Source organism: Lycorma delicatula, chromosome 1 (assembly GCF_047948215.1).
Source record: "Lycorma delicatula isolate Av1 chromosome 1, ASM4794821v1, whole genome shotgun sequence".
Classification (NCBI taxonomy): Eukaryota; Metazoa; Arthropoda; class Insecta; order Hemiptera; family Fulgoridae; genus Lycorma; species Lycorma delicatula.
The window spans coordinates 158,410,575-158,424,491 of NC_134455.1; the positions used below are offsets into that span (position 1 = coordinate 158,410,575).

General features: G+C 29.9%; 1 protein-coding gene across 3 annotated transcripts in view; it reads right to left on the reverse strand.

Annotated features, from left to right (window-relative positions):
* The window catches only part of Rrp5 (Ribosomal RNA Processing 5), a 106,469-nt gene that overhangs the window by 21,497 nt on the left and 71,055 nt on the right, over positions 1-13,917 (reverse strand). For all 3 annotated transcript variants that reach the window (XM_075365660.1, XM_075365649.1, XM_075365642.1), the window contains one exon: positions 2,997-4,008. In XM_075365660.1, the coding sequence (XP_075221775.1) occupies positions 2,997-4,008 (1,012 nt within the window). The remainder of the gene's footprint in view (positions 1-2,996; positions 4,009-13,917) is intronic.

Consider the following 13,917-nt stretch of genomic DNA (forward strand, 5'->3'; position numbering starts at 1 on the left):
TTTTAACCATTAGGAACATATGATAAATATACATCAATAGAAACCTATGAATGATAATTAGTTCTCATAATACGGTGTGTAATATTCACTTTAAATTGTCACAACAATCCGTACTGCCCCCAATGTTGATCTTTGATCAAAAATTGATCTGTTCATTAAGTGATCTTTTTATTGAAATCAGAAATTGATTATTGTTCTTTAGAGAATTTTTTCGTCATAACGGACAAAGTTGAACTTATTGTTGAGATCGTAATGCATTTGCGTAGAACAATAAATAATAATGTTAAGTGTAAAATATTGAAGTTTTGTTCAAAATCGTTGTTAAAAGTGTGAAATTCATTTTCAGTCAACATAGAAAATCAAATCAAATCACCAGATATGTTCCAGCTATGTTTATTATAATTTATTTTTTCAAGAACATCCTTCATCACATAGTATATCTCTTTCAAATTAATACCAAAAGTGGTTGGTATTGAAGGATATTTGTTACCATCGTGTAGCAGAACCACTTTTAAACTATACTTGGACGAATCTATGAAAACGCACCAGTCCTCAGGTTTATAAAGTTGTCCTAAGTGCAACATAAGCTCACCAATATTTGTGCAATAAACCAATAGAGTACTGAGAAAGTTCTTTTTGTTGGCTTCGAAAGCCCAAATTTTTGTATTTTTTTGAAGTAAATTCCAATCTTGCAGTCTTGATCCTAACAGTTCAGCTTGATTTTTTGATAAATTTAAATCCCTAACAAAGTCATTTAATTCATCTTATGATATAAGATGAGGCATATTGGAAGGTAATTCAAAATCAAAATGATTGTTGTCTTCAGTACTGCCTGGATTCTTCATCTCTGCTTCTGAAACATATTCACAGGTGGCTCAAGAACTGGAATAATTTCAATGTGAGGTACAGGCCTGATTGCAGATTGTGATGAAGGATATTTTACAGTGTTTAGTTTTTTAGAAATTCCAGACACACATGTTAAGCAAAAATAACAATCGGTTACATGATTCTTTGGTTCACGCCACACCATTGGTAGAGCAAATGGCTTCTTTGGTTCACGCCACACCATTGGTAGAGCAAATGGCTTCTTTGGTTCACGCCACACCATTGGTAGAGCAAATGGCATAGCCTTCCATGTACCTTTCAGCTATCCTCTTAAATATACAGAAAAATTAGAGCATACTATATCAGTAGCCCACATCTTATCCTGATCACCAATTTTACAATTTCGAGGCATTATGACACTGCACTATTAACAAACTTAAGACAGCAATAAGACTAAACAAAATTAATTCATTCCTAAATCCAGTGCTTAATACAAACAACACAGCTGTGTTTTCAGCTACATGTTTTGACCTGCATGATTAATCTTGTCCATGAAAGCTCACTCATCAGTATTAGATATGATGTCATAATATGTGACTACGATATGATTTAATTCTTTGTCTAGTATTGTTTATTTGTAGTTTATAAATTATGTTAACAAAGTTAAACAATAAAAAATGAGCTAAAAAAATACAATGTAAGAGCTTAAAATGCTAACTGTATGTTGAAAAATGAAAAAAAAATCCTTAATTAAAATTAACAAATTTTTCAAAATGGTGGGTGATAGAAAGATTCTGAGTTCATATTCGTTTTCAGCATCAAAAAAAAACAGATTAAAATCATGTATCACATGTTAGGAAATAAAAATAATGTTTATCAATGTAGTAAATGAAATTATCTAGGCATGCTGAAATTAACAGAATGAAAATTAGAATGATCAAATATCAGAAAAAAATACAAAAATTTGTACACATAAATTACAAACAGTAAACTTTAATTTAAAAAAAAAAGAATTTTATATCATCTGATGAGTAAATTTCATGGAATTATTAAAAGCAACTTCTTTTGCCACACATATTGATTGACAATTTTTATGAGCAGAACAATTTTTTTTTTTGGAAAACCTAACATATCAATTATCAAGCTTTCACTAGATATTTATTTTTTAACTCTCTCTCCTTCAACATCATAATCATATTCCAATCCACTTACTTCAATAATCAACAACCCTGCCAAACAACTTCAAACATCAAGATCAACATTAAGTAGATAAGAGTATCTGTATCTAATGGGAGATATCTAATGTGTTCACCAACATAATTCAAATAGTTTCAATTCATATTCCTTTCCTTCATTGTTGATTTCTTTTGCTTCACTCACTTCTGATGAGGGTATTTATATTCAGCTTTAACAAAATGCTTCATTACTGCCTCGGGTAAATATCTTTCCATTATTATAAAATTATCAATTCACTTCTACAGTATCTGCTTATAAAATAATTTCTGAATCTCTTCCCATGATTTGTTCAAATTCCAATAAAATGACTGTGCAATAATTTATCTTTTTGCCATTATTTGCTTATTACAATTAAACAATAATTATAATTTTTAATTAGATTTCATCTTAATTATATTTTTACTATCTTTATTCCTTACAGATAATTATTTGACTTTGAGATCTCATGAGATTCCCATGAGTAATTTCTACTTTTTTAAAAAATGTTAAAAGTGTGTTTTTAGCTGCCATTAATTTAATATTCTTTTAGAATACTCTAAGACTAAATCCTCCCCAGGGGTTTCTATGAATAAGCCAACAAGCTTAATCATAGAATGGATCTTAACTAATCGTTATATAGAACTCCTTATAGCCTACGAATCTCAATTACTTCTATTCGTTTTTATATTTTATTACTAAAATTTCAATTTGTCATTAGGATTTGTGAATTCTTCCACACTGAGTTATCTACTTTTTCATAAATTTTTCATATCACTTCATCTGCACAACAGACAAGTAAACATCTATCTAAGCACATAAATGTGCCTATTGCACACATATTCTATCATCTGCAGTAGAAAAAAGAAATCGGACAATAAACTAAAAAAAAAATAATTTCAATTAAATCTACGAATTCACACATTTTTAAAAATTAAGTAAACAGAATAAAAAATTACCTCATTATATTTAATTCCAGATGTAAAATCTTTGGCTTCAACATTCCAAAAAAATTTACCAGAACCAGACAGTGATAATCTTGGTTTTTCATTCCCTTTGGAATTTACACCATTGACACTAGCATCATCATAAACACCACGATCTGCAATGTGTTTATCACCCTTTTTGTGAGATTCATCTGTAACTGATGAATTTTTCTGATAATTAATCACACTATTATCATTGCATGGCTTCTTTAGTTTCTTAGATTTATTTATTTCTTTACTAACTGCAGAACTATTAAATGAATGTTCTGATTCTTCATTAAACGTACCATTATGACATTTATTGACCTCTAGTGTATTATTAAAGCTATTTATGTGACTAACTTCTTCAGAATTAAAATCAGATTTTTTCCGCTTTTTACCTTTTTTTTGACAAGGATCCTCATTTTGACTAATATCATAAGATATGTTAAAGCCATTACAAATAACTGCATTATTAGATCTACCTCCTGTTTTATTCTCATTACCACTATCATCAATATGTGAAATTTCAAAACAATTTCCAAACTGATTTTTATTAGATACTTCAATGGAAAAACTATCTGACTTAATACTTTGCTTTTTATCTTTTCCCACACAACTTTCTGCTTCATTACTTGCCTCAGAGTTTTTTCTTTTTTTCTTTCTAATTTTTATATATTTTAATGAATTATCGAATTCACTATTACCAATATGCTCTTCATCTCCAAATTCTGAGTAACTAATTTCGCTAACAGAGCAATTTTTACTGTTCAATTTCTTTTTCATAGAAATATCAACTACTTCCCCACTCAATCTTTCTACTTCAGGATTACTGGAATCCAAACTTTTCCTCTTCTTTTTTACATTATTCTTATTGCAAATTTGAAGTTTGTTAATATCAAAACCTAGTAACATTGAAACAATTTCATTTTCACTAACTCCTAATTGCTTTGAAAACTGTTTTATTCGTTTTATTCTTTCAGAAATAATTACACCACCTGAAATACTGAAAAAGAAAATTAAATAAAATAAGGCCATGCTACATTAAGAAATACTTCAGCTACAAAAAGAAATTTACAAAAACTGGTGATAAGGAGACAGAAATTGTTTTTTTTTTTAATTTTCCTATTATTCTTAGCCTAAACTCAGCATAGGGTGAGTCAGAATTTATTATAAATTTACAACTACCATTTACTGAAGATTAAGAAAAAAAATACAAATTTTTAAATACGAAAAACTAAATTTTATATAAGTAAAATTACTGAATTCCTGGAAAGAAACAGGTTCAAAATTAATTGTCATTCCTTAATTTATATAAACTTGTTTCCAGTGACACTGCAAACTTCAAATTTATCCATACTGACAATAATTAATGCACACAACAAAGGGTTGGAACTCCAATATTAAAATATAAATAAAGAACAGTAAAAATTTCTAAAAGGAGGGAACAGTAATCTTCAATAAAGGCTAAGGTTTTTTGTAACAAAATAACTACGAAAAGCAAAAAGTGAAAAAACAATACAATTATTCCGAACAAATGTAAACCCAATTTACACAAAAACTTGCACACGAGTCTACAGACCAAATTTACCATTAAAAAAAAATTAAGGTCCTAACAATCGCTAAAGATCAGAGTATCAATTTTATATTCCAATGAATTCAATATGTATAGTGAGCAATTGTACCTGGTCAGTGACCTCTAGTCATTAGAGGTCACTGACCAGGTACCTCTTTTAAAGAGATTTGTCATAAATCTCTTCCTCTCTACTACTTATACTCCAAAAATAGGAAGAGCCTTCTAACCCTTGTGGTATTAGTATCACAACCTCTTTTAATTTTATTTTATATTATTACTTCTTTTACCTTCCTCTATGAATCATGAGACCTTGCTGTTGGTGAGGGGGCTTGAGTGCTCAGTGATACAGAGCAGCTGGACCGAAGGTGCAACCATATCGGAGAGGTATCTGTTGAGAGCCAGACTAAGGAATGATTCCTGAAAGAGGGCAGCAGCTCTTTTAGTAGTTGTTAAGGACGACTTAAACGGCCATATCAACATCACTCAGTCCTCTGAGTACTGCGCAACTGAAAGCAATGGAAAACTACAGCTGCTTTTTTTCCAAGAAAATGTAGCTCTCGGCATTTTCATATAGCAATGATGGAGGCGCCTTCCTTGGTAAAATATTCCGGAGGAAAACTAGTCCCCGTTCGGCTCTCCAGATGGGGACTATTAAGGAAAGGGTCACCAGAAAATTAAAAAATAACATTCTATGAGTCAGAGTGTAGAATGTTATTAGTCTAAAAAAATGTTGCTAGTTTGAAAATTTAAAGAGGGAAATGAATAGGATAAATTTAGATGTAATAGGAATTAGCGAGGTTCGGTGGGAAGAGGAAAACTACTTTTGGTCAGGTGATTTTAGACTAATTAACTCAGCTTCAAATAATGGGCAGATAGAAGTAGGTTTCGTAATGAACAAGAAGATAGAGAAGAGAGTATTTCAAAATGCATAGCAATAGAATCATTGTAATAAGGATAAAATCAAAACCTAAACTGGTAACAATTGTTAACATCTATATGCCTATAAGCGCCCATGACGATGAGATAGAGTGTGTATACAAAGAAATTGACGAAGGAAATAAACACATAAAAGGAGATGAAAATTTAATAATAGTTGTAGATTGGAATGCAAGCATTGGAAAATGCAAGGAAGGAAATATAGTGGCTGAATACGGGCTGGGCAAAAGGAATGAAAGAGGGGATCTACTTATTGAGTTTTGCACGAAGTATAATTTAATAATTGCCAACACCCAGTTTAAAAATCATAATAGAAGAATATACATATAGAAAAAGCCAGGGGATACTGCAAGGTATCAGATAGATTATATCATGGTTAAGCAAAGATTTAGAAATCAACTCATCGACTGCAAAACTTACCCTGGAGCAGACATTGATAGTGACCATAATTTAGTGATAATGAAATGTAGATTGGGGTTTAGAATCCTGAAGAAAAGGTGTCAGATGAATCGGTGGAATTTAGAGAAGCTTGAGGAAGAGGAAGTAAAGAAGATTTTTGAGGAGGACACTGCAAGAGGTCTGGGTAAAAAAGATAAGGTAAAAAATGTAGAAGAAGAATTTGAAGAATTTTTTTGGTAGGGGGCGAAAAACGCCTGTGCGTTATCATTGCCCGGAATTTTTTTTTAATAAAAAAATAAAAGAAAATAAAGCTAACCTAAAAGATGAATAAAACTTACAACTAATATCACAGCTGTTTAAATTAATTTTTGATGTAAGAAAATTACATTTCTGACTGAAAGCTCGTTTTGCCTGTGCTATTCAGCATTTTATGTCACTTCTGCTCCGTCTATCTTTAGTAATTCTACTTTCCAAATAACAAAATTCTTCTACTTCATAATCTTTTCTCTTCCTATTTTTATATTCAGCGGTCCATCTACATAATTTCTATTACATTTCATTACTTGTGTTTTGTTATTGTTTATTTTCATGTGTTAGTTCTTGTTCAGGACTTCATCCGTGCCATTCATTGTTTCTTCTAAATCCTTTTTACTCTCGGTTAGAATTACTATATCATCAGTAAATCGTAGCATCTTCATCTTTCCACCTTGTACTGTTACTCCAGATCTAAACTGTTCTTTAACATCATTAATTAGTAGTTTTATGTAAAGATTTTTTTTTTAACTAACAAAAAAATATACAGAATGCAAAAGCTGTGTAATTAGAATTGTATGACATGACCGCGTACTCGGGAAAGCCATGCAATATATTTTATTTTGTCGGCTTTTTTTATAATATAAATGTACAAAAAAATTAATTATAATTAATAGAATTTCATTTATTTGTTTATTTAAAAAATAGGCTGTATTTTATTAATTTTAACGTATGTCTATTAAAAAAAAATAAATTCATAATCTGTCAACTATTAACTTTTGAGTTGATCTAATTTTTTTTTTTTGTTTTATTAAAAAGAAAAATTGACTCGTGATTGAGCTAAATTTAGTAGTAATAGTCCATGAATTTATTAAGAAATTTACGAATTAATTAAAAACAAATAAAACATTACATATAATGTTTGTAGTTCTCGATGCATTTTTATTTCTCCATTGACGTTGTGTATTAATAATTCACATATTAGTTTTACTAACATTATTATTATTATTATTATTAATTATTTTATTGATAACTGAAAATGGTAATCAAAACATGAAATTCTAATAACTTGGAAAATACGTTTTACAAAAGTATTGTTTATCATACGACCCAAGATGTCGATAATTTATAAAATAAAATTCGAGAATCAACACAAAATATCCGTATGGAATCATTGAATAATGTAGTATCATCCCACACATACTGTCAAACAACAGAAGGAGGTCATTCCCAATATTTATTAAAATGAAATGTAAGTAAATAAGAAAACTTTATATTTAATACATAAATCCTTTTAAATAAATTTTTTTCGATATTGTCAACTTTATTAAATTTTTATAATATTATTTATTTGCGACAGTTTTTCCTTAAATTATCAATATAATATTTTTCAAAAACTAAATTTTTTCCTGCCGCTATTTTGGGTACATCGTACCAAATTTTTATTAATATTATTTCCCTTATCTTAAAGAAACCTTTAAAATCTTACAAAGAGTGATACAATTTAAAAAATTTGAGTTACAACCTCTGAGACACCCTCCTGAAGCCTTCCGGTCATACGATTTCGGATAGTAGAGTGCCTGGGTGATCGTGCAGGGACTAAACATACAATATGGCTTAGATCCGGCCCCTGCATGATAAGAGGGGAAGTTTTTTAGAGGGTGAGAGCCCCGTACTGCCGTCAGTGCGGGCCTGACGTCGGCTGGCAGAGCTTTTTCCTCCCCCTACGGAAAGAAAAACAAAAACAACCTAAAACGCGTTTTCGACAAATTTTTTTAATTTCTATCCCAGGTTAACCAAAACTAAAAATTCATGGACCTATTTTTTTTATGCGCGCGCGCGTTCACTCAAATTATAATTACAAAGGAGTGTTTAAAAACTGAAAAAAATATTTATAAAATTAAACAATGTATTACATACATCATTGTTAATTTAATCTCATAGCAACGTATGTTAAATCTTATTAAAATCATTCTGCGTAAGACAACCGTAACAGGAAGATTAAAGAAGAAAGGTGATATAAGAAAAGTAATAATAAAATACGATAAAACATATTAATCAACTAAATTATGTTGAACTATCTTATATATTTATTTATTATTTTATTATACAAGTTCACTTCCTTCGCTGTTGGAGTTGCAATGTACATAGTATTCAGCGCCCCACTACTAAAATACGTAGTGGGTGCGTTGATCTTGAAGAATTTAATTATAATTTTATCAAAAATTAAAAATTAAAATTATTATAAACATCAAAATTCAAAGTCATCAAAATTACTAAATTTGAAGAGTAAATTTTACAAGAAGCATCAAAATTCAACGTATATCGAATACATAAAACAAAATTTCTGTATGACAAAATTTTAATGCAACAAAATTTCTGTATGACAAAATTTTAATGCGACAAAATTTCTGTATGACAAAATTTTAATGCGACAAAATTTCTGTATGACAAAATTTTAATGCGACAAAATTTCTGTATGACAAAATTTTAATGCGACAAAATTTCTATATGTGAATGAATTTAATTGTGTACAAAATTATTATTTTATTAATGTATAATTATTTTATTTTAATAAAAATTATTTGTAAAAAAAATTGTTTTGAAATTTTATCTAAAAAAAAAAATACAAATATTATGCGCGCGCGCGCATGTGTATGTGAGTATATAATATTTTTTTCAGACTGAGAGATATTTAATTTAAAAATATTTAAAAAATCTGATATAAAATAGGCGTACATATAACTTCCTTGTACGCCTATTAAATTACATATACACATTTTTTTTGAAAAGAAAAGTGAAAAGTACATAAAATTTTATTTCATTAATAATTTCTGATATTTTTTAATTTTTTTTTTTAATTACTAAATTAATATTTATCGTAATTTTTTTTTTACAATCTGAGGTTAATAATAATTATAAATAAATCAATATATTTAAATAAAAAAAGACAAATTCTCGCCGATGTTTCTTCCATAAGAGCAAAATAATTTGTTAATTAAAATTTTAATTTGTTCTAACTCAGGAACCGATGAAAAAAGTACCACTTATTATATATCGTTGAAAAGCATTCAATGAGGGCTTATTACTGTAGTAATAAATTTAAAAGTTTTGGATTTTGAGTTTTTTTTGGACATTTTTGGTTCAGTCGAATGCAATAAAAATGGGAGGTGTTTAACTAGATGTTACAACAGTCCTAAATCCAAAATTTCAACATCCTACTGCTAATCGTTTTTGAGTTATGTGAGTTACGTACGAACAGATGTCACGCTGAAAGTAGTCAAACTGGATTCAGGGATGGTCAAAATAGATATTTCCATTGAAATCTGAAAACCGCGATTACAATATATGTAAAAATCATCTATGATATTTATCACAGTTATTGATATTTAATTGATTAATAAATTTTAATTGTTTTTTGTTTACAATATTGAACGTTTTGTTTCATTTAATATCTTTTTCTTTTTCCGTAATTACCTTTATGATAATACTTCAGAGGATGATGTATGAGTGTAAATGAAGTGTAGTCTTGTACTGTCTCAGTTCGATCGTTCCTGAGATGTGTGGTTAATTGAAACCCAACAACCAAAAACACCGATATCCATGATCTAGTATTCAAATAAGTGTTAAAAATAACTGACTTTACTAGGACTTGAATGCTGGAACTCTTCCAAATCAGCTGATTTGGGAAGACCAGCTGATTTGGGAAGACGCGTTCACCACTAGACCAAACCGGTGGGTTTCCTTTATTATCTAGTTAAAATACATTCGAATATGATTTGTTTTCTGTAAACTTAATTCGTACCATTTTACTTTATGTATTTTTATGTATTTATTAGCAAAGAATTATTTTACCAAAAATTAAATCGTATTTCTAACACCAATCTTTTGTCTTTTACTCTTAGCTTTAACTACTAAAAATAAATTTTTTGATAATTTTTTTTTTCAATTTTTATTCAGGTCAGATTTCACATAACTAAATTTACCCATTACTTTGTGTCCTGAGAATTACGATCTGATTTAATTTAACCGAAGGTGCAGAAATCGGGACGAAATCATTCGGCAACCAACAGTCGCTAACGATGCATTTCCAAACCTATGTGCATCGAATTTTTATTTTTATTTTTACCATTAAAACATGATTTTTTTCTTTTTTCTGTTTAGTCTACTGGAATAAACATTCAGATATTACTTCAAAGGATGATATGTACGATTGTAAATGAAGTGTACTCTTGTACAGTCTCAGGTCGACCGTTCCTATAATGTATGGTTAATTGAAAACCCAACCACCAAAGAACACCCGTATCCACGATTTAGTATTCAAATCCATATAAAAGTAATTGTCTTTACTAATACTTGAATACTGGAACTTTCAACTTCCAAATCAGATGATTTGGGAAGACGCGTTCACCACTAGACCAACCCGGTGGGTTATTAAAACATGACCTGAAAATTTCTTACATTCTTTGTAAATCATTCTGTTATTAAATAGCTATTTGAGTGAGTAACGTTTCATATGTGGAAAAAAATTTGATTGTTAATATCACTTGAAGTTTGTAAAAAAAATTGTTATAAGTATATAATACTTGTATACTTGTAATATTTTTTTCGCGTCTTTTCTACGGGCAAACATTTTAGTAAGATTGAGCAATAGATAAAAGTTAAAATTAACAAAACGACCGCAAAAAAAATTATTACTCTTTAACGTAGGATAATTAGTAAATTAGAATAATTAATGAGCCTGCGGCTGACAATTTTGTATACAGTATAACTTTTTTCGAACTTTTTGTATCTATTTAAACATATATATATATATATATATATATATATATATATACATAAACTATGGCATTCCCGATAACGTAAGGATTCCAACGCGGCGTCACATATCTAAATCGGTTCAGTCGTTGAGCGGCTACGGTGAAAAAACATACTTACATGTAAACATCCTAAATACATTACACTTCTTTTTAGGCATTCTTTATAAAAAAAAATAAACAAAGGAAGTTATATATTTTGTTTAGAGCTTTTTTTTATTACTTTTATGAACAATAATTTTAATAACAAAATAAAAATGTCATAGATTAAAGAGATGTGTCCGTGGTATAAAATAAGGCCCTTTATAATTTTATAAAAGGAATTTTAAAGTTTCAAACTAATCGGAAAATAAATAAATCGATTAGTATAGATAATATGAAAGAAACTATAACGGTTTTATATAATAATTTGTTTTTTTTTTTTTTTGTTAATGTAATTAACTGAAACATCAAAAGTATAAGATTCAGCTAAACTTTTACATTTAAAATGATTTTATAGTTGATGATAAGCGATACAACTCAAAAAAGATAATAAATAAATGGAAAAAAAGAGTTATCAATTAAAGGTCTACTGAAAAGTTCCCGAACATTCTTATTCTTATTTTTTATTATTATTATTGCTGTTTGTAATACAGAATATTTCTAAATTAGTTATACAAAAGTAGCGTTTAATACTTTCAAACTTGTTAGATACATCACTCAAAACTTCCACAAGTTTCATCCCCGCGTAACACCATTAGTTCCCGAAGTTCCCACTAGGTGGCACACGCGATATATACAAGAATGGGGGGAGAGGCGGAGCTATCCGATGATGGCATCGGGCACCCTCAAGCTTTAAGAGGGACCCGGGGAGAACAAGGGATGTGCACAACGAACATCTGGAGCTAGTTAGCGTAGGAACAGGGGGCGCAGCTCCCCAGCAGAGGGGAACTTGGCTGTCCAGAAGGGAGGTCAACGTCCCTGAATGAAACTAGGTGGACCTCGATGGTACGCCCGTAGGACTAGGAAAGACGGGGGGGGCAGTCGACTGACACGAACCCACCGGGTTGGTCTATTGGTGAACGCGTCTTCCTAAATCAGCTGATTTGGAAGTCGAGAGTTCCAGCGTTCAAGTCCTAGTAAAGTCAGTTATTTTTAACACTTATTTGAATACTCGATCGTGGATACCTGTATTCTTTGATGGTGGATTTCAATTAACCACACATCTTAGGAATGGTCGAACTGAGATTGAACAAGACTACACTCACGAATATCACCCTCTGAAGTTTTATCTGAAAATTAATTACCGGAGGCTAAACAGGAAAAAGAAAAAAGAAAAAGTCGACTGACACGACACTCTGACAGCGCTGTGCGTACCTTAATGGTGGAGTAAAAAGGAAAAAAAAGGCAGCATGCGCGAATGGGTAAATCAAGTCATCATGCAGTTGTATAACGGTGCAGAGCGTGCTCAGTATTGTTGTAATAGAATAACTATAGATAACTGAATAGAATATTTTTATTTTGAATAGTATTTATAAATTCCCGTAAGAAAGTTACGGTGTTCTATTCCGTAGTCTGAACAAAATGTGTCACTGAGTATACCTTACAGATTTAGAATAGTTGATTGTGTACATGAGCGGGAAATAAATTTCTTTGTGCAATTTATTTCAATACCTCTAAAATCACTTCGGGCCTCACAGCTTATATGGAACTATGCCCCTAACCCGCTTGTTGTTCTTTTTCTTTTTCTACCACAGGTAAAACGCGTGCTTAAATCCTATTTCCAGTCCCTTCAGATGTTCTATTGATTGGATCGGGCTGATTTTTTGGTTTTATTCTGCTCGAATTCCCCCAGCAGATATCTTCATAAAATATCCATACACTTTCAAAATGATTTTTCTATGAGTAATAACCTTGATAATTTCTTCAATTAAGGAATAAATTACGACTTTTCAGAAAGGACTTAATTTTGGTGTATGCTGATGCTTGATGACATATCTGTGGATTATTCCGAAAAGAATAAAAAAATTCAGCCCAATATATAGTTAGTCCGGGTATTAACCCGGACTAACTGGAAATAGGATTTCTGCCCAATTTTTGTAATATATATATATATATATAAGATTGGTTTAATATTATTTATTTTTTGTAGTTACGATTCATATATATTATACATTAATTTTTTACAACCGTTTATCGTTTTCTACAATATTTTCCATTGTGACGTCCTCATTACATCTACGTTATTACTTCATTGTACGAAATAAAGGAATTAATTACGTAGAAGATATAATGAGAACGTCAGCATGGAAAAAAATTGTAGAAAACGATAAACGGATGTAAAAAATCAATATATAATATTATTATAATATGTAATATAATTTTTCGCGATCACATTACTTCATAGAAGGAAGTATTGTGATCGGGAAAAACTTCGATATCAGATTTCAACGGAAATATCCATTTTGAGCATCCCTGAATCCATTTTGACTAGTTTAGGCATTACGTCTGTACGTACGTATGTATCTCGCATAACTAAAAAACGTAGGATAATGAAATTTTGGATTTAGAACTGTTATAACACCAAGTTGTCTATCTTCAAATTTGATTGCAATCGACTAAACCAAAAGTATTCAAACACGTTTTTCTTAACTGCAGTAATAAGCCCTCATTGAGAGCTTTTCAACAATATCTGTAAGCGGTAGTTATTTTCATCGGTTCCAGAGTTATGGCCAAATTGAATTGTAATTAATGAAATATTTGACCTTACAAGGGAAGCCACATCGGTTCGAATGAGACTTTATCTCTTTTTTTATAACTTTTTTTTAATTTAAATGTATTGATTTATAAATAATTATTAATCTCAGCTTGTAAAAAAAAATTAATAATTCAATAATAATAAAAAAAAATGTATGAAAAAATATCAAAAGTTATTAATAAAAATAAGATTTTATAG